The 17589-nt window shown below is 43.6% G+C and overlaps 2 protein-coding genes across 6 annotated transcripts in view; one reads left to right on the top strand and one right to left on the bottom strand.

The window, feature by feature from the left end:
- Window positions 1–3135: 3135 nt before the first annotated feature.
- Window positions 3136–10660, top strand: SPC25 (SPC25 component of NDC80 kinetochore complex). 2 transcript variants are annotated; one of them, XM_083497414.1, is made up of 7 exons: window positions 3136–3395; window positions 5621–5778; window positions 6236–6301; window positions 7648–7794; window positions 8494–8589; window positions 10116–10214; window positions 10463–10660. In XM_083497414.1, the coding sequence occupies exons 2-7, from the start codon at window positions 5625–5627 to the stop codon at window positions 10585–10587; spliced, it is 687 nt and encodes a 228-aa protein (XP_083353540.1). In that variant the 5' UTR covers window positions 3136–3395; window positions 5621–5624; the 3' UTR covers window positions 10588–10660. The 2 variants fall into 2 exon arrangements, with proteins under 2 accessions (XP_083353540.1, XP_083353541.1); XM_083497415.1 differs by having other exon boundaries at window positions 3181–3395; window positions 5551–5778.
- A 523-nt stretch (window positions 10661–11183) lies between these two features.
- Window positions 11184–17589, bottom strand: part of NOSTRIN (nitric oxide synthase trafficking) — a 29096-nt gene continuing 22690 nt past the window's right edge. For 2 of the 4 annotated variants that reach the window (XM_083496814.1, XM_083496817.1), the window contains exons 12-16: window positions 16710–16798; window positions 16069–16191; window positions 13634–13748; window positions 12496–12618; window positions 11184–11559 (exon numbers count right to left, since the gene is read on the bottom strand). In XM_083496814.1, the coding sequence (XP_083352940.1) occupies window positions 11408–11559; window positions 12496–12618; window positions 13634–13748; window positions 16069–16191; window positions 16710–16798 (602 nt within the window). In that variant the 3' untranslated portion in view covers window positions 11184–11407. The remainder of the gene's footprint in view (window positions 11560–12495; window positions 12619–13633; window positions 13749–16068; window positions 16192–16709; window positions 16799–17589) is intronic. The other 2 variants (XM_083496815.1, XM_083496816.1) reach the window with 2 other exon arrangements.

Here is a 17589-nt window from a genome sequence, read left to right as displayed (position 1 = left end):
AGCGCCGGATCTTTATCCCTCCACAAATTGCGCAGCCACGCCTTCGCATCCCCATGCAAATGGGACAGTATAAACCCCACTTTCTCTTCCTCATCTCTAAAGTCTTTTGCCAGCAGTTGCAGTGCGCACATCACATCTGCTCGAAAGTTGGGGTACTGTTGTAAATTCCCATCGAAGTGAGCCACCAGCCCCCCTGCTCTCCGTGCCAACCCAACCCCCTCCGGTCTGGGTCCTGGCTGCCCATGCTTAACCCATGCTTCAAACCTGGCGTGGAGATCTCGGTAGGCGGCTGCCACATCCTCCTCCCTTTTCTTGGATGCCAGTACCTCCGCATTCAATTGGGTAACTGCCTGTTGCAGCGCTGAAACTTTCTCTGCTTCCGTCATCTTTACCAACCGTCGTGAGCTTGCTCCCACACACCGATCCCCTCCTCCAGCTGCTTCTGTCTCCGCTGCGAGGTATCAGGTGTCAGAAGCTTGAGAGACGGGTCTTACTGTCAGGGCTGCCCCCCAGTCCCAGCTCACATAGGACCAAGTCAGCCAGCGTTCAGTTTCAAAGAGTCTTTATTGGATTACAGGTTGCATTTCCAAACTGCAACGTGCAGCCCTACTTCTTCTAGGTCAGAACGACGAAGACCCGTCTGAGTCTCCGCCTCTAGCGCACCAGCTTAATACCCTCGCCTTGCTCCACCTCCTGCGCCTTTCCTTCCGTCTCTGGGTCCTCCTGCCCCCCTGGGTCTCTCCCTTCCTACTCTCTTCTGACGCGGACCCCCCTGACCCTTCCGCCTCCTTGCGGCGGGCTTTGGGACTCGGTTCACTCTCTGGGCTGCTGGCTGCGCCAGCTTCCGTTACATTTGAACTTGGCGCGCGCGCCCAACTCTCCACTTTCCTCTTGATCGTTTCCTCGCTCCCCGAGGTGGGCGTGACTACTCCTGACTCATGCCCTCCCTCCTTCTGAAAGTCTCCGGAGCCCGATATCTGGTCCCCTTTCTCCCCGCTGCTCCCGGCTGGGAACGTGGGTCCCGATCTCCAACTGCTGCTTTCTGATCCCTCTCTGGACCCTTCTTCCTGGGGTGTCCCCCTGCTCTCCCCCCTTGCTCTGGCTGCTGGCGCTCCCTTCTGGGAATCCTCGGACTCGCTAGACAGGCTCGGTGATCTCGGGTCGTCATCCCCACTCATCCTTCCTTCGTATTCCTCCCCCTCGCTCTCTGTCTCCTCCCTTCTCTGCGTCTCTGCTCCTGAACCCCTGACACATACGCTTCAGGTTACAGACTCTGCTAACCCAGAAATAGTACCTCGGGTTAAGAACTTTGCTTCAGGATGAGAACAGAAATCGTGCTCCGGCGGCGCCAGCAGGAGGCCCCATTAGCTAAAGTGGTGCTTCAGGTTAAGAACAGTTTCAGGTTAAGAACGGACCTCCAGACCACAACCTCACGTATTATGTGATCAGTCTTCACTGAAACAGCATCTGTACAGTCCTTGTATTATCTCTATTACACGTTTGTTATGTACTGAGTTGAATAGGATCCAAAAGGCAGCAGTCTGATTGGTCCTAGAACAATAGGATTCAGAGTGCAGCAGTCTGATTGGTCCACAGGAGCCACCCAATCTAGTTCCAGGTGGAAGGGAATCCGCAACCTGATTGGCCTGCAGGAGAATCACGTGGGGCCCATTGTGTAAATAATGTATATAAGTCAGACATTCTGGGGGAACTCCATTCCTCCTCACCACTATGAGCTGAATAAAGAGCGTGAAATCCACACTCGACTCTGTGTATATTGCAATGTTTGTTTTTTATATGTAAAATTCTCTGCAAACAAAAAACAAAAACCATGGTTGCCCATACCAGTTGCAAAGGTTCAGAAAAGGGAAACCCAAGTGACCAAGGGGTGGAGCAGATTATAAGTAACATTTAGGGCTTTTATGTTTAGAGAAAGGGTAGGAGAAGACATGATAAGAGGTGCAGAAAATTATTCCTGGTGTGGAGATAACGGACAGAGAGGTTCACCCCCTCTCCTTTTCATAGTACAAAGCTTGAGGACACCTATGTTGCAAGATCCGAGATAGATAAAGTATTTAATCACACTCTGTATAGTTAAATTATAGAATCTACTTTCCGAAGATAAGTGAGGGCTGCCAATTTGGATGGTTTTAAGAGCATTAGATATATTCATGGAGAATAAGGTTATCAATGGCTACTAACCACAATGGTTAAGTTCTTCTTCCACTGTTGAAAGCAGTATGCTCCTGAAACCACAGGGAGGGGAGAGGGCTCTTGTGCTCAAATCCTGCTTGTCGTTTTCCCACACGTATCTGGCTGACCTCTGTGAGAACAGAATGCTGGATGAGAAGGGCCTTTGGCCTGATCAGCAGGGACACATCTTAGATGCCACCCTTTATTTCCCCTATGCCTAGGTCGGGCTCAGGACTCCAGTGCACTTACAAGATTCAGGATTCTTTGCCATGACTGTTACCATGACACAAGAGCTTTAAATATAGGTTCCGTCCCTGGGATCTCCAGTTAAAAGGTGTGTTTGTGTGTTTCAGTGTCAGTCAAGTCAGGTAGCATCCTTGAAGAATCACTACCAGGCTATTGGGTTGTTGTTTTTATTTTTGTTAGGTATTTTGTGGTTTTATATCTTGATTTTATTCTGTGAACTGCCCTGAGACCCCTGGGTATGGAGCGGTATATAAATTCAATAAATAGTAGTAGAAGAAGATAGCATTAGCCTATAATTTTATTACTATTATTTTTATTACCTATTACATTTCTATACCTCCACTCTTCCCAGTTTACAGTTTACAATATCAACACACAATAATACACAATATATAAACAACTAGTCTGGAGCTTGGCATAGTTGGGTGGCATCGGTCCTGGAGGCGTTAGTTGAGATTTCCCTGCATTGCAGGGGGTTGGACTGGATTCGGTGACAAGGTAGCACCCCCTGCGGGAAGCAGGATCAGAGAGGCCGTTCGTGATCTGAGAGCAGTCAGACTATTAGGGGACGTGTCGGGCGCTTTAACCCGCTCTCGTCGTTGAGAGAAAACCAAACTACAATTCCCATCATGCAAATCGTCAGCCGTCATCTCTTTGGCCAATAGCGAAGAGAGAACCTGACGTCGCCGGTGACTTTAATGCACGCGGACCAATCGCTGGGTCCGTTGTGCGACGCACGCTGAGCGCGAAGGAGGAAAGCGGCCGTTGGCCGTTGGCAGCGGGCGCGAAGGCGACGCGCGTTTTGAACAAAGCGGCGGCAGAGCTGAGCGAGTCGGGAGGCGGCGCGCGGGGCGTGCGTTGAGTCGCAGCCCCGCTCCGAGAACAAGGCGACCTGGACACGGACCCTTGTTCGCAGCCGGGAGACAGGCTCCGGTTTGCAGCCGCGGCGTCCTTTGGTATGGGGGGGGGGAGGACTCGTCTATCGTTATATAAATATGTAGAGTGTGTGTGTGTGTGTGTGTGTGTGTGTACACATGCGTATGTGTACATGCGTATGCGTATGTGTGTACACACATATAATGGTGTGTATAGATAGTGAGTGGATATTATGTGAATGTGTGTCTGTATATGTGTGTACGTATATGCAGTGTATGTATATGTGTAGTGTGTGTGTATATATATAGTGTGTGGATCTATACAGTATAGTATATCTGTGTGTGTATGTTTATATATGTAGTGTATGTGTATATAGATAGATAGATAGATAGTGTGTGGCTATGTATAGTATATATGTGTTTTTGAGTGGTGTGTATATAGGGGGTGGATGGGCGCACACACACACACACATGCACACACACAGAGAGAGAGAATTCAGTTCTTGCCAGGCAAAGTAGAAACTTTAAAAAAAAAAGAATCTCCTGATTTTTTTCATGTTAAATAGTCTATCTCCATACTTAGGGGGCTGGGGAGCCCCTTACGATCCCTGCTTAGAATCATAGAGTTGTAGATTTGGAAGGGACTCCAATGGAAGGACACTGACAAACTGGAAGGTATCCAGAGGAGGGCAACCAAAATGGTCAAAGGCCTGGAAACGTTGCCTTATGAGGAACGGCTAAGGCAGCTGGGCATGTTTAGCCTGGAGAAGAGGAGGTTAAGGGGTGATATGATAGCCATGTTCAAATATATAAAAGGATGTCACATAGAGGAGGGAGAAAGGTTGTTTTCTGCTGCTCCAGAGAAGCGGACACGGAGCAATGGATCCAAACTACAAGAAAGAAGATTCCACCTAAACAATAGGAAGAACTTCCTGACAGTAAGAGCTGTTTGACAGTGGAATTTGCTGCCAAGGAGTGTGGTGGAGTCTCCTTTTTTGGAGGTCTTTAAGCAGAGGCTTGACAACCATATGTCAGGAGTGCTCTGATGGTGTTTCCTGCTTGGCAGGGGGTTGGACTCGATGGCCCTTGTGGTCTCTTCCAACTCTATGATTAAAAACTTATTAGAGAGACATTGTCATTAACGTTGTGAGGGTCTCATTTTCAGGAAGATTCTTGAAAGAAAGAAAGGAAGGAAGTGGCCGGTCAGAAAGCAGGACTGGCTTTTTATTTACTCCGCCAACTGGATTTCAAAGAATCATAGAATTGTAGGGTTGAAAGGGACCTCAGATGTAATCTATTCCAACCCCGTGTAGTGCCGGAATATTTTAGCCCAACGTGGGGCCTGAACCCACAGCCCTGAGATTCAGAATCTAATGATCTACCAACTGAGCTATCCTGAGGGTGAACAGTTTCATCTCTTCTTACATATGGTTTGATTTTGCTACTGGATTTCTTCCCCTGGAAAGCTTCTTTGACCTCACACCCCTTTTTTAAAATGGTAAAGCTGGCAACACCTGGATGGAGTTGTGCAGCTTGTCTTGTGTGAGGGGAGGGATTTACACTTCCCTTGAAGGTGAGCTGTAGTTGAAGGGAGCATCTGCATCCAAACATTGCCAATGGCGGTGCAAGGAGTATCAGTGGCCAAGCTAGTTTGCCTGCTGCGATCATATTCCTGGGGAAACTTGACCTAGTAAGTCATGCTCTGACTCCTTCCAAGCTGAATTATTAGCACTGTAAGTAAGGTAGCTTTTAAAGATGGTTTGGAAACTCCGTTTGGCACAGGGTGCTGCATATTGCAGCAATTCTGTACTGGTAACATATTTTGGGTTTGGGACTTGTCTATGCGAAGGGTTGCCTGTTCATACAAAACCTTATAACAGAAAATCAGGCCCTGCAGTCTCACCCATCACTAAGAGGCAGTTACCAAGAGCAAGGCTTTCTTGGCAGTTGATGAAACTCACTCTCACTAAAAATTTATTTGGTTCCATCATTATTTAGTATTTAAAGAATTAAGTTGTATTCATTTTGAAGGGTTATGTGTGTGTTAGGATTAATTTTATATGTTTTGTCATGTTGAGAATTACATAGGGTCTTGTGCAAGCTTTTATGGCTAATGATAGCATTCAGTTGTAAACAGCCCAACACCTATTCTGATACCTAGATTTTTGCCCCTTAAAATCTAAATGACTTGGATACATGGGATTTTTCAATAAGCAATTATTTTACGTTTGCCCAGGAAATCAGCAAGCCTGTCTTGGAGAAGCCTGGAGAAACTTCTGAGTGACTATACCATAATCTATTTTTAGAATCATGGCCCAGGAAAAAGGTGATGATGAACTGGCAAAACTTGCAGAACACATGAAGGAATTATGGACTAAGTTCAAAACCACTTGTAGCAATGAGAAGATTGACCAGACGCTGAGGCTGAGTGATTTATGCATGGAGTCTTTATGCAAACTTTCAGGTACAATTTTATATGGGTTATTGCTATTAAATTATTGTTAATTGACACTTCCTACCACGGAGGCAAAGGTGCTCTACACAGAAACAGTTTCCTATGTGCAAGGGATGCTAAACTGCAATTCTGAGAAAATGGTGTTCTTTAAAACATGTGTGGAATGCAGGACACACCCTAGTAGCAGTCCCCTTCCATGGCTGAGAAGCTGCTGGGATGGAGGCTGGTGGGGGAGAAAGAAAAGACAAATTGGGTCCCATGTCATCCCATCTCCTGCACTTGTCTCTCAGCAATGTTGGGTTGGGGAGGCATATCTGGGTATAAATAAAATTTGGTGAGGGCCAAGACTTTCAGCATTGCTTATCAGCAAAAGTTATCTGTTTTGTATACATTGTTTATAAACCATCACAAATGTTTCAGGAGTGGGCTGGCAAATAACTCTGTTTTGTTTTGTTTTTAATTACAGATAAATGGTCGAACAGATTAATAGATGGGGACAAGATGATCACTAAATTTCATGAGTACACAGATGGTAGAGTATGAGTTGTTCATGAAATATTTTTGCATGAGTACATACCTTCTTGTCTCCCCTTTTCTGCAACCCCCACCCTGTACACAAACTAACTTGATGCCACCTTCTTCCTAAGCACCCTTTTCACCTTCTGCCCAATAATGAAGCAAATAGCCCCTCCTGTTCTGAAGTCACTGTCATACTCTTTCACTTCGCAATCATGGCCATGCTGCCCACTCCCTCCTTTTTTGCGAACTCCCTTTGCACTCCCCCATTTTCATCTTCACCTCCCTTTCCCTCCCTCCTTTTCTCAGCTCTTGCTTGCACTGAGACTGGCCCCATTTCCATGCCTCTTCCTCCCTCCAATTCTATAGCCCTCTTACGTTTGCAGACAAATCTTACTGTATCTTTAAGGTGTATAGAAATCTTAGAGCGAGCCTGTCACTTAGCTTGTTTAGTTAGAGACGGTTAAATAATGGATGTTGAAAAGATATTAGTGCTTGCTTGTTAATAAAATACCTGTTCTAAATGGCTACATGGAATCTGGAACTTAATGTAGAAGACAACACATAGTACTAGGAGTCAAACAACATTTGAATCAGCTAAGGAATGGAAGATGGAGAGGTTTGAGTAGAGCAGGGATAAAGCAACACTAAGGGGGGATAGGGAGTGGCAGTTTTGAACCATGGCTGAGGTTTGAGTAGAGCGAGCGAAGGTGGGGGACATGGGAAAATGTGGTGGTTGAAAACAAGGTTTGAATATAGTGAGAAGGGAGTTGAGAAATGCTTTGTTATGTTAGCTTATAGATATTGGCTTCCAGAGATGGCCCAGCCATTAAGCAGGGTGAGCCCACAGCCTCAGGTGTCACTCTTGCAGGTACTCTGCTTTGCCCCTCTGCCAGCAGCAGAGAAGCACTGCCATCAGTGCCAATTTTTGATAAGATCACATCCATTTTATGCAATATCTCACCTCAAATCAGTGAGATATTGTCTGAAAAAAGCACCAGCGCTTCTCTGCCATGGCAAATACGGCAGGGCGTGCAGTGTAACAGCAGGGCAGGGTGCCACTTCCCGTTTTGCCTCAAGCAAATCTAAAATGTCAACCTGTTGTTCTGTTACTAAAGATTAATCAGCAGACTTTGCATTTATGGGATAAGAGGACAGGTCCTTGTCTGGATTAGAAACTTGTTAATGAGCATGAAGCTGATTATAGGAATAAGTGGACAGTTCTCACAATGGTAGTATATAAGAGGTGGGGTCTGCCAATTATTAATATCGGTAGCAATGCTTTTCAACTTGTTTGTAAATTATCAGGAATATGGGGTGAGCAGTGAGCAAAGTTTTCCAAGTTCTCCCTGTTGCTTGTAGAAGCCTGTCAGAAGAACAAATCCATTGAGGAAAAACAAGAGAAATTATCCGAAGTACTTGCTGACCTTAAGGATGGCAGAAAGGAAGAGGCAGACTTGATGGCTACTATTCAAGAGCTCAGAGAAGAATTGATCATAAAAAGTAAAAGTAAGTCACAATCAAAATGGTGATAATGAATTCTAGTTCTGGAGAGATTGGAAAATGCCATACTATTTGAGAAATGTGTGGCAAAGGGCCACATCACGTTAGTTTAACTCCAAGAAGATGATTTCCCCATAGTGAAATGTGTACTAAAATGTATGATATATTTGCCTGTGATTTATAAAAATCTGGCAGCTTAGCAAGTGTCACTTCTGAATAAATGCATTAAAATATGACACTTTTAGGAGCTTTACAAGTGTGTTACATTTAGGGCAATAGAAAGGACTATGACTGCAATCCTTGGCATACTTCTGAGTAGATATACATAGGGTTATATAGTAAGGCTTGCTTTCTAACTTGGGAAGCAAAATGACCCATCAAAATACCTTAATATAAAAAAACAAAACATTGGTGGGAAAGATGTATTCATATTAAAGTATTCAGTTGAGTAGGAACAAGCCACATCAAGAAAATGAAATTTTGATGGGGCAGGTGGCTCATTAAATTGTGTGTGTGTGTGTGTGTGTGTGTGTGTGTGTGTGTTTAAAAGCATGGATTAACTCATTTGTAGAATTCAGACAAGGCAGCAAACAAGAGAGGCCAAGATTTGATAGGTTTATCAAATAGTTTTTTAAAAAATACAACTTTAGGTTAATGGCATGGATGAAAAAAAAAACACTGCGTCTTATTTTGTTTAAATCTCAGTTAAAAGCAAGCCCCCAGAAGAAATCATGGAAAGACTTCATAAGTCTGAAAAACTATTTAAAGAGCGGCTTGGGTTAGAAATACGCAAAACTGGTGGTAAGACTGATGTGTTCATTTCTATAATTTCAGGGTGTGACTAGTATTGTTTTGCTGTAGCAGAATTAATCCATTAACTGCCCAACAAAAAGTGCAACAAGTGTGAACTTGAATAGAAACAGTTTCCCATGCAAGTCTGCCCTACCACCTGTACAAAAGGCTGCTGTAAAGGAGAAAGCCATTGCATCCAGCATATACTCGTGTGCTGCAAGTTCATTGTCTAATGGATAATTGGTGCTGATAGTTCCGGTCCTTTCTGGGTCCTATATAGATGAGTGAGAAGCAGCCATCACAGCTGTTCAGTGCTGTCAGTAATCTCATTTTACAGGGGCAGCAGGGAAAAGAGGATTTTGCAATCATGGCAACAAACAGGTTGCTTTTTTGTTCACAAACCAGCTTTTCGAGATGGAACACCCCAGCATTACATCATGTGTGATTACGCTATCAGTTTTCTAAGTACCTAAACCAAAATGATGCATGCTTCTTTGGGGGGGCGGGTTCATGTTGCCTATCCAATCAATTATCACAATCTTGAATTGTTTTACTTGCGTACAGTGGTACCTCGCAAGACGAATGCCTCGCAAGACAAAAAACTCGCTAGACGCAAAGGTTTTTTGTTTTTTGAGCTGCTTCGCAAGACGATTTTCCCTATGGGCTTGCTTCACAAGACGGAAACGTCTTGCAAGTTTGTTTCCTTTTTCTTAACACCGTTAATACAGTTGCGACTTGACTTCGAGGAGCAACTCATAGAACTCGGTGTGGTAGCCTTTTTTGAGGTTTTTAAAGACGTTGGTGATTTTTGAAGCTTTTCCAAAACTTTCCCGACACCGTGCTTCGCAAGACGAAAAAAATCGCAAGACGAGAAAACTCGCGGAACGAATTAATTTCGTCTTGCGAGGCACCACTGTACTTCCATAAGGAAGAGGCCAGAAATGGGGGTTATTGTACACATTCTCTCTTCCCTTCCAAATGCACTTTTGATTGAGCAATATACTGTGCTAGGAATATGGAAAACGGGTAGGATGGTGGCATTATATAGATGATAATGATATAAGTCATCAGTTAGGGCGATATCAGTCATCAGAATAGGAATCCTATTCACTGAAGAGGCACATGATCTAATGAGGCCTCTGCTCATGGAAAGGGCTCGAAATGATTTTTACTAGTTTGCCCTGCAGCCTCCTCTACCAACTCTCATGTGGTTTGAGGCTTCCTCTCACTTGGAGTCGGGGGGAGGAATTCATGAAACTGTCATTTCTTCATTCTGTGAACAGAAGCATCCCATGAGCAGAACTCCATCCGTGGATCTCTGAATCCAGCCACCTAATCTTCAGAGCATAATTTGAACAAAATAGGATGGCTGGTGCTCTCTAGACTGAGCAGATACATTTCTATGTAATGTGAATCCTTTAACTTGGTAAAAATACAGTAGCAGTTTAAGACTTAGTAAAATGTTGCAGGGACATGAAACGCATGCAAATGAATGTTACCTGACACACTTAACAAAATATTGTTTTTGCCTTCAGCAACTCATTTGCAGTTTATATTCCGTTGTGTTGACCACAAAGATCTTGAGAAACCATACATACTTACCCTTACCATAAATGAAGAGGGAGCTTATGAAGGTATGTATAAAGTTTCTGAGTACTGTTGCATTTCATAGTGGAACTGTTTTCTATAAATCTAATCTCAGATCATCATTCTCTCTCCACACACTGTAAAAAGGCATTAGCGTTTAGCTTCTGCTTTTAAAAATCATCTAATCTTTGCAGCAAGAACTGTTAACTCCAGTATATTAAGATTCACGAACTTCATAGTTTGGATAAAGTAGCAACTTATGCAACAACTTATGTTTTTCCCTATTTTCTCCTAGTGATTTCTTGTTTTCCTCCTCTGGACTGTATAGAAGAACTGCAGCAAAAAGTGAGGGAAACCAGCAATTTTTCTGCATTTATTGCTAACGTCAGGAAAGCCTTCATCGCTTTGACTTATAAATGATATGTTGTTATATATGTACATCTGTCTGGATATCTTGTCTGTTTAAATAAAAGAAAGTAGGCATTTATCGTAACTATTTGACCTTCAGATAGAGTTTGAGTTGCACATGGGCTATGTTGCCTCTGCTTTTCATTAAGACAGATCAGATCCTGGGCTCCTCAGATTTGAACAGGGTTGCATTTGCAGATCAAAAAGTTTTGCTTGATTTAGTAGCACCAGTTTCTAGGTTACCAGCCCCCCCCCCCCGCCCTGCCCAGGCAGGGCAGATGTCATTTCCTCCTAAAGCCTTCTGTTTCATTCAGAGCTGCCCATGGAATGTGGGCACATCAAACTCAGTCTCTCAACAAGGTATAGTAAATGTCTGCTTTCACTGTATAAAAAAAAAACAAACAAAAAGTTTCCTGCGCAGTACAAGCTAACACCAGTCCCATTAAGTGACAGATATCAATATCGTGGTTCCTTAACAATGCAATCCTATACATGTCTACTCAGAAGTAAGCTTCAATGAGTGCAATGTGATTTACTTGCAGTGAACTGTGTATAGCATTGCAACTTTAGTGCTGGTATCACTGCTTTAAAAAAAAGTTAAGAAGGAATTTGGTATTGCAATTGTTTTTAATTATTTACAATAATGACAATAATTTAACGAATGAAAGTTGAGTTTTATATAATGCCTTTCAATATTTTATTTAGAACATGAACAAGTTCTAAACAAAGAAAGAGCAGGCACTTAGAGAAGCTTGAATTGATGTCTTGTCAAAGTGAATAAATCCATATTGTTAGTTGCACTTGCAGTCTGTGCCAGTTGTGGTTTTTCAGTTTAAAAAGACGTTTCGTCATCTTCATTGAGGCTCCTGGTGGTAGAGGGAATTAATTCTTCCACATATGTAGCAGGGAAAATACCTATTTTCCCATTGAGAGAGCCATACCACCATCCATCCTCTTCCTTCTGGTGAATTTCAATCACATCACCTAATAAAGGAATGTACATAGTGTTACTTGAACTTCCTTAGTCAAATAAACCAGATCTTAAACACAAGTTTCTTAAGGAAGCTACATGGCTTTAGAAAGTACTCTGTCTCTATCATCCTTCAAAAGAACTGAAGAGTTTCTCTGTGAAGACTAAACCAGATAAACCATTCTTGAGTATGGCTTGTGCTTTTAAGTGTTCTTCCATATGTATGCTTAGAGCCAAACTACCGTATTTTTCGCCCCATAGGATGCACTTTTTCCCCTCCAAAAATGAAGGGGAAATCTGGGTGCATCCTATGGGGCGAATGCAGGCTTTCGCTGAAGCTTGGAGAGTGAGAGGGGTCGGTGCGCACCGACCCCTCTCGCTCTCCAGGCTTCAGGAAGACATCCGCAGCCTAGGCAGCCCTGCGGCAGTTCCCGCAGGGCTCCACAGGCTGCGGATAGCAGCCTGCCGCCCGGCGCACGGGGCGCCCTGAAGCAGAGCGCCCCTGGCGCCGGGCAGACATCCGCGGGGAGCCCTGCAGAGAGCCCCTTGCACCGGGCAGACATCGGCCAGCCCCACAAGCTCGGGGGACAGCGGGGAGGCGCAGCGCCGCCATCCCGCTGTTCCCCGACCTGGTTTTGGGGGAGAAATAAAGGAAAACATTTTTCCTTTATTCCCCCCCCCAAAAAAACTAGGTGTGTCCCATGGGACGGAGCGTCCTATGGGACAAAAAATACGGTAGATGGAGAGTGGGCAGGTTTTAGTCCTTCCCCCAGGAGTTTATTTCAGCATAAAGTTAAAACTCTACCCCTGGTTTTGTAGCCAGAAATGCTACAAGCTAGTCCCTCTCTTGGCCACTGAGAACAGGATGCTGGAGTAGATGGGCTTTGGGTCTGATCCAGTGGGGCTTTTCTCTTACATTGAGATTAGAGGAGGGAAAATGTTACCGTTACCTTTATTCAAGCAGAGCTCGTCCTCCCTTTCAGCGTGGTAATCATATAAAGCTGTACAAGTTCCATACACTGAATCACCATTCTCTGGCGGTAGAGCTGTTGGCTTTGAATTGCTAACAGCTACTGGAAAGTTTGGACAAAAGTGATAATATTTACAGCAGGCTATAACAAATATAGTCTTGTGGTAATAACTAGCTCTTTTAAAACAACAACAACCCAGTTATAGCTCTTGAATTAATTTTTTGAGATGGAGAGATTTGAAAACAGCTTGGATCTGAAGGGCCAGGTGTATTATGTTCCATTTTAGGTATGTTGACCCCTTTTAAATTATTTAAGAAAACTGATCTTTGATTATAGTTTCCATTTTGGCCTGGCAGTTGTACGGCTGTTTTCCCTTTTTGCAGGGAGCATTATTTGCTTCTGGACAGAAAAAGTACCCTTACTATATAGCTGTACATGCATATTTCTAGAACCTGACAGCCCCATTTCCCACTATCAAGATAAATTTGAAGGACTGGAGGGTGGCAGGCACTCAAAAGATGCAGAGCCTCACCACAGAGGAACGGGGAAGAATAATCCTATTATTCTTTAGAAGACATTTGAAGGAAGCCCTGTATAGGGAAGCTTTTTAATGTTTTATTATGTCAGATGGGTGGGGTACAAATAATAAAATTATCAGCATCATCATTACTAACACAATATTTGAGCCCCCAGAAGGCTCAGCTGCTTTTTATGCTTTTAATTTGTACCGAAACTGTGAGAGATATCTTACTAGCTAGAAACCTTTCACTTGCTCCTTAGCTTTCTACTGTTACAGTGGTACCTCGGTTTTTGAACGTAATCTGTTCTGGAAGACTGTTCCAAGTTGTAAAACGTTTGAAAACCGAACAGCTTGGCCTCAGAATCTTGCACTCGGCGGAAGCCGTGTGGCATGTTCGACTTCCGAGGCATGTTCGAAAACTCAAGCATTTACTTCCAGGTTTACAGTGTTCAAAAACCAAAATGTTTGTCAATGGAGACGTTAAAAACCGCGGTACCATTGTACCAGAATGGCAGCCATTTTGCCAACTATGTGATTATGAGAGAGAAGAGAACCCTAGACTTCACATGCTGATCCTGCAATGGATTGTGTCCTTACCTGGTGGACAACTCCTGTTAATTCCTTCTTCACTGGTGGCCCCTGTGCTCAAAGTTTGCTTAAAATGTTTCTTCTTAACAGGGCAGGTGATTGCCACAGAGTGATGCACACAGTCCTAACAGTTTTGGGGGAAAGAAAAAAACATTGTTAACAGGAGAAATGCTAAAAATTGAATTGTTTGGTGCAAAAGTACTGTACCTAAAGGCACGTGAAAATAAATATACTTGAACAATGCAGGGGTGCAGTTTGCACATAATGCTAAGCCAAACAACAGTGGTGCCCCGCAAGACGGAAAACTCGCTAGAGGAAAGAGTTTTCCGTTTTGGAGGTGCTTCGCAAAATGAATCTCATATGGGCTTGCTTCGCAAGACGAAAATGTCTTGCAAGTTCCTTCCCCCCCCCTTTTTCTAAGCCGCTTATCCAATAAGCCGCAAAAAGCCGCTAATAGCGCTAATCCGTCAATGGGCTTGCTTTGCAAGACGAAAAAACTGCTAGACGAAGAGACTCACAGAACGGATTCTTTTCGTCTTGCGAGGCACCACTGTATAGCTAAGTGTAAACATGTAAACATTTGCATACTCTGAACAAATGTTGGCTATTTCACTCTTCCCCAATTGCTATGATTTGATAGTCTCCCCCAGACAAACAGTTATATTTTCTTACATAAAGCAGCTTTCCACAGGATTCTGTTCCATAATAAGACTGCATCTTTACAAGTAACACTAATAAACTATATCCCTTACCACTTTTGAAGTTGCCAGTAGTACAAGTGAAAAGGATCTAGGGGTCTTTGTAGACCACAAACTTAACATGAGTCAACCGTGTGATGCAACAGCTAAATAAATAATGCTGATGCTATTGTAGGCTGCATCAACAAGTATCCTGATCAAGGGAAGTAATAGACCCTCTCTATTTTGCCTTGGTCAGACTACTGTGTCTAGTTCTGGGCACTCCAGTTTAAACAGAATATTGACAAGCTAGAATGTGTGCAGAGGAGGGTGACCAAGATGATCAAGGGTCTGGAAACCAAGCCTTATGAGGAATGGTTGAAGGAGCTGGGTATGTTTAGCCTGGTAAAGAGGAGATATGATAGTTATCTTCAAATATCTCAAGGGGCTGTCACATGGAAGAGGGAACAAGCTTGTTTTTTGCTCCAGAGGGTAGGACCTGAATCAATGGATTGAAGTGACAAGAAAGAGTCCAACTAAAAATCAGGAATAACATTCTGACAGAGTTGTTCAACAGTGGAATAGACTGCCCTGAGAGGTAGTGGTCTCTCCTTTCTTGGAGGTTTTAAAGCAGAGGTTGAATTACCATCTATCATGTTTGATCTAGTTGACATTCCTGCATTGCAAGGGGTTGGACTAGACCAGTGGTGGACAAACTTGGCCCTCCAGCTGTTTTTGGACTACAACTCCCATCATCCCTAGCTAACAAATTTGGTCATAGCTGGACAAGACCCTCAGGATCCCTTCCATTCTATGATTCTAAGTTGTTTTTATAATTATCCCCTGTACTCAGCTCTAGCAGGCAAAATTTCCAGTGGAAAAATGACCTCTTTATAAAACAGCTAAAAAGTGAGCAGTTGAAAACTAGTGTGCAGCACAATCTAGCAATCTAAAAGACTTCCCAAAGATTACTCTGCCCCATCATAGTAAGAGTTGTGATGCCAAACCAGACACTTAAAGTTCAAGATACAAGATAACTAAAGTACCGTATTTTTCGCCCTATAGGACGCACTTTTTCCCCTCCAAAAATGAAGGGGAAATGTGTGTGCGTCCTATGGGGCGAATGCAGGCCCTCTCGCTCTCCAAGCTTCAGGAAGCCTTGGGAGCCTCCAAACCAGGTCAGGGGGAGCGGGACGGCGTCTTCCCGCTGTCTCCCGACCCGATCTGGAGGCTGGCGACGGGGAGAAGCGCACTTCTCCCCGTCGCCAGCCCCACAAGCTGGGGGACAGCGGGGAGGTGGAGCGCCGCCATCCCGCTGTTCCCCGACCTGGTTTGGGCTTCAAGCAGATATCCGCAAGGCGTGGGAGCCCAAGGCTTGCAGAGAGCTGCCTGTTCTGGGGTCGGGGGAAGCTCGGGCTTGCCCCGCCCCAGCCCCGCGCCTGGGGGGAAAATAAATCCCCCCCCTTCATTCCCCCCCCCAAGAAAAAACTAGGTGCATCCTATGGGGCGAAAAATATGGTACTTTGAAGAGTAAGTAAAAGCTTTTGTTTAGCTGTATTGTAATCATCATCATCATCATCATCTTCCCCAAATGTATGCTCTTACCAGCAATGACATTCTGGTCCCACTAATGGCAGGTGAAAGAACCAGGATGTACAGAAGGCTGTAATAGTTTGTGGGCTTGGGCTGTAAACACATATCCTCCAAATTAGCCTCACACATGTTCCCTAAAAGTGCTTTGACATAGGCCACAACCCTTCATAGTACCTTTTCCTTCCATTTTGAAATGCAGTTCCTGGGTTCAACTGGTTTGGGCATCTGCTCAATTTCTGCAAGCACAGTCGCCAGCTTGAAGTGGTTTGCATGCAGAAGGATAACTTTCAGAGATGTCTAGTAATACATATAGTTTTTAAAAAAATAAAAATACTGTTAGTAAAATGGTATTTTGCTTCATGTTGATTTCGGGTGGGGGCAGGAGTTGACCCTAGGGATGGGGGAATCTCAATTTCGATTTTCCTTCGTTTTCCCTTTTTTCCAATCTATGTTCAATTAAGTTCTACACATTTTCACACATTTGCAGATTTTTCTTAATACGCTCACGTTTGTATGCAAATTTGCCTGTTAAAAGATATTTTTTGCAAAGCAATTCCCTCCATATAATTACACAATCAGACTTCCAGTTTAAAATGTACTACTTCTCTTATTATCTCTTGTCCTAAAATAAATCACACTCAATTTGGCAGGTTATTCTATTCCAAACCTGCCCAGTTGATTTTCTAGTGATTGTTTGAGGCATGGGCATTAGCTATTAGTAAAAGCTGGATGTGAACTGAACACAAATTAAGCCCAGGCAGGCATTAAAAAGATGGTATAAAACTAATCTACAGATTACAGTCAAAAAATGTTACCTCATCAAGCTGCTCAGTGATATCATTCTTATTCTTTGCATCTGAGAACTGTGGAGATTCCGTATAAGCGTTAAGCATTCGTTCCAGGCCTTTAAAAAGAATATTGAAGGAATAACCATTTATAAAAGATTAAACAATCTGTACTATAGTGTTTCTTCACACACACAGAACCTTTACTAATCTTTCATGCATATGTCTCTGGAAAACAAATGCTTCATAAAATGTTTCTGGAAATCAACTGTAAAGCATTATAGTGCCATTAGAAAACTCCCAGGACTTATTTATTTATATTAAAAAATTAAGAGCTGCTTTTTGGCTCAATAGGCCACAAAGTGGTGTACAATCATATTGTGATAAAGCAGACAAGGTAATAAAAGACGCAGCAATAGCAGTCATCTGGAGGACCCAAGGTGATCAACTATTCAAGGGGAACAAATTAACCTAAATTAAATACTGCCTTTATTAACTTTCAAAATGGCAAGAAGGAAGAGGCTAGCCAACCTGGACTATTAAGTGGGCAATTCCTCTGTTAGCTAAGGGTGACTCGTGCATTTATTGTTTGCAATAATGCAACAGGTTGCCAGTTGTTTCCAAACCAATTCAAGTGTTTAAAACCCTAAATGTCTTAGGCCCCAAATATACGAAATACTATCTCCATCCCTACTGGCCCTTCTTGTTAAAACACATCAGAAGTATGAGGAATGGCAGCCTGAGAGGGCTTTTTCTGTGGCAGCCCCGAAAATATATACAGTCGTACCTTGGAAGCCAAACGGAATCTGTTCCAGAAGTCCGTTTGACTTCCAAAACGTTAGACACCCAGGGCACGGCCTCTGATTGGCTGCAGGAGCTTCCTGCAGCCAATTGGAAGCCGCAGAAGCCC

This window comes from Podarcis liolepis (assembly GCF_965112155.1).
Source record: "Podarcis liolepis genome assembly, chromosome: 1".
Classification (NCBI taxonomy): Eukaryota; Metazoa; Chordata; class Lepidosauria; order Squamata; family Lacertidae; genus Podarcis; species Podarcis liolepis.
Note: the sequence above shows the minus strand (reverse complement) of the source record. Positions and strands in the feature narration are given on the sequence as shown.

Coding starts and splice junctions, on each gene's coding strand:
- SPC25 (XM_083497414.1), top strand. CDS start 5,625: ATGGCCCAGGAAAAAGGTGATGATGAACTGGCAAAACTTGCAGAACAC. Junction 6,302..7,647: donor ATTTCATGAGTACACAGATG/GTAGAGTATGAG, acceptor TGTTGCTTGTAG/AAGCCTGTCAGAAGAACAAA. Junction 7,795..8,493: donor ATTGATCATAAAAAGTAAAA/GTAAGTCACAAT, acceptor TTTAAATCTCAG/TTAAAAGCAAGCCCCCAGAA.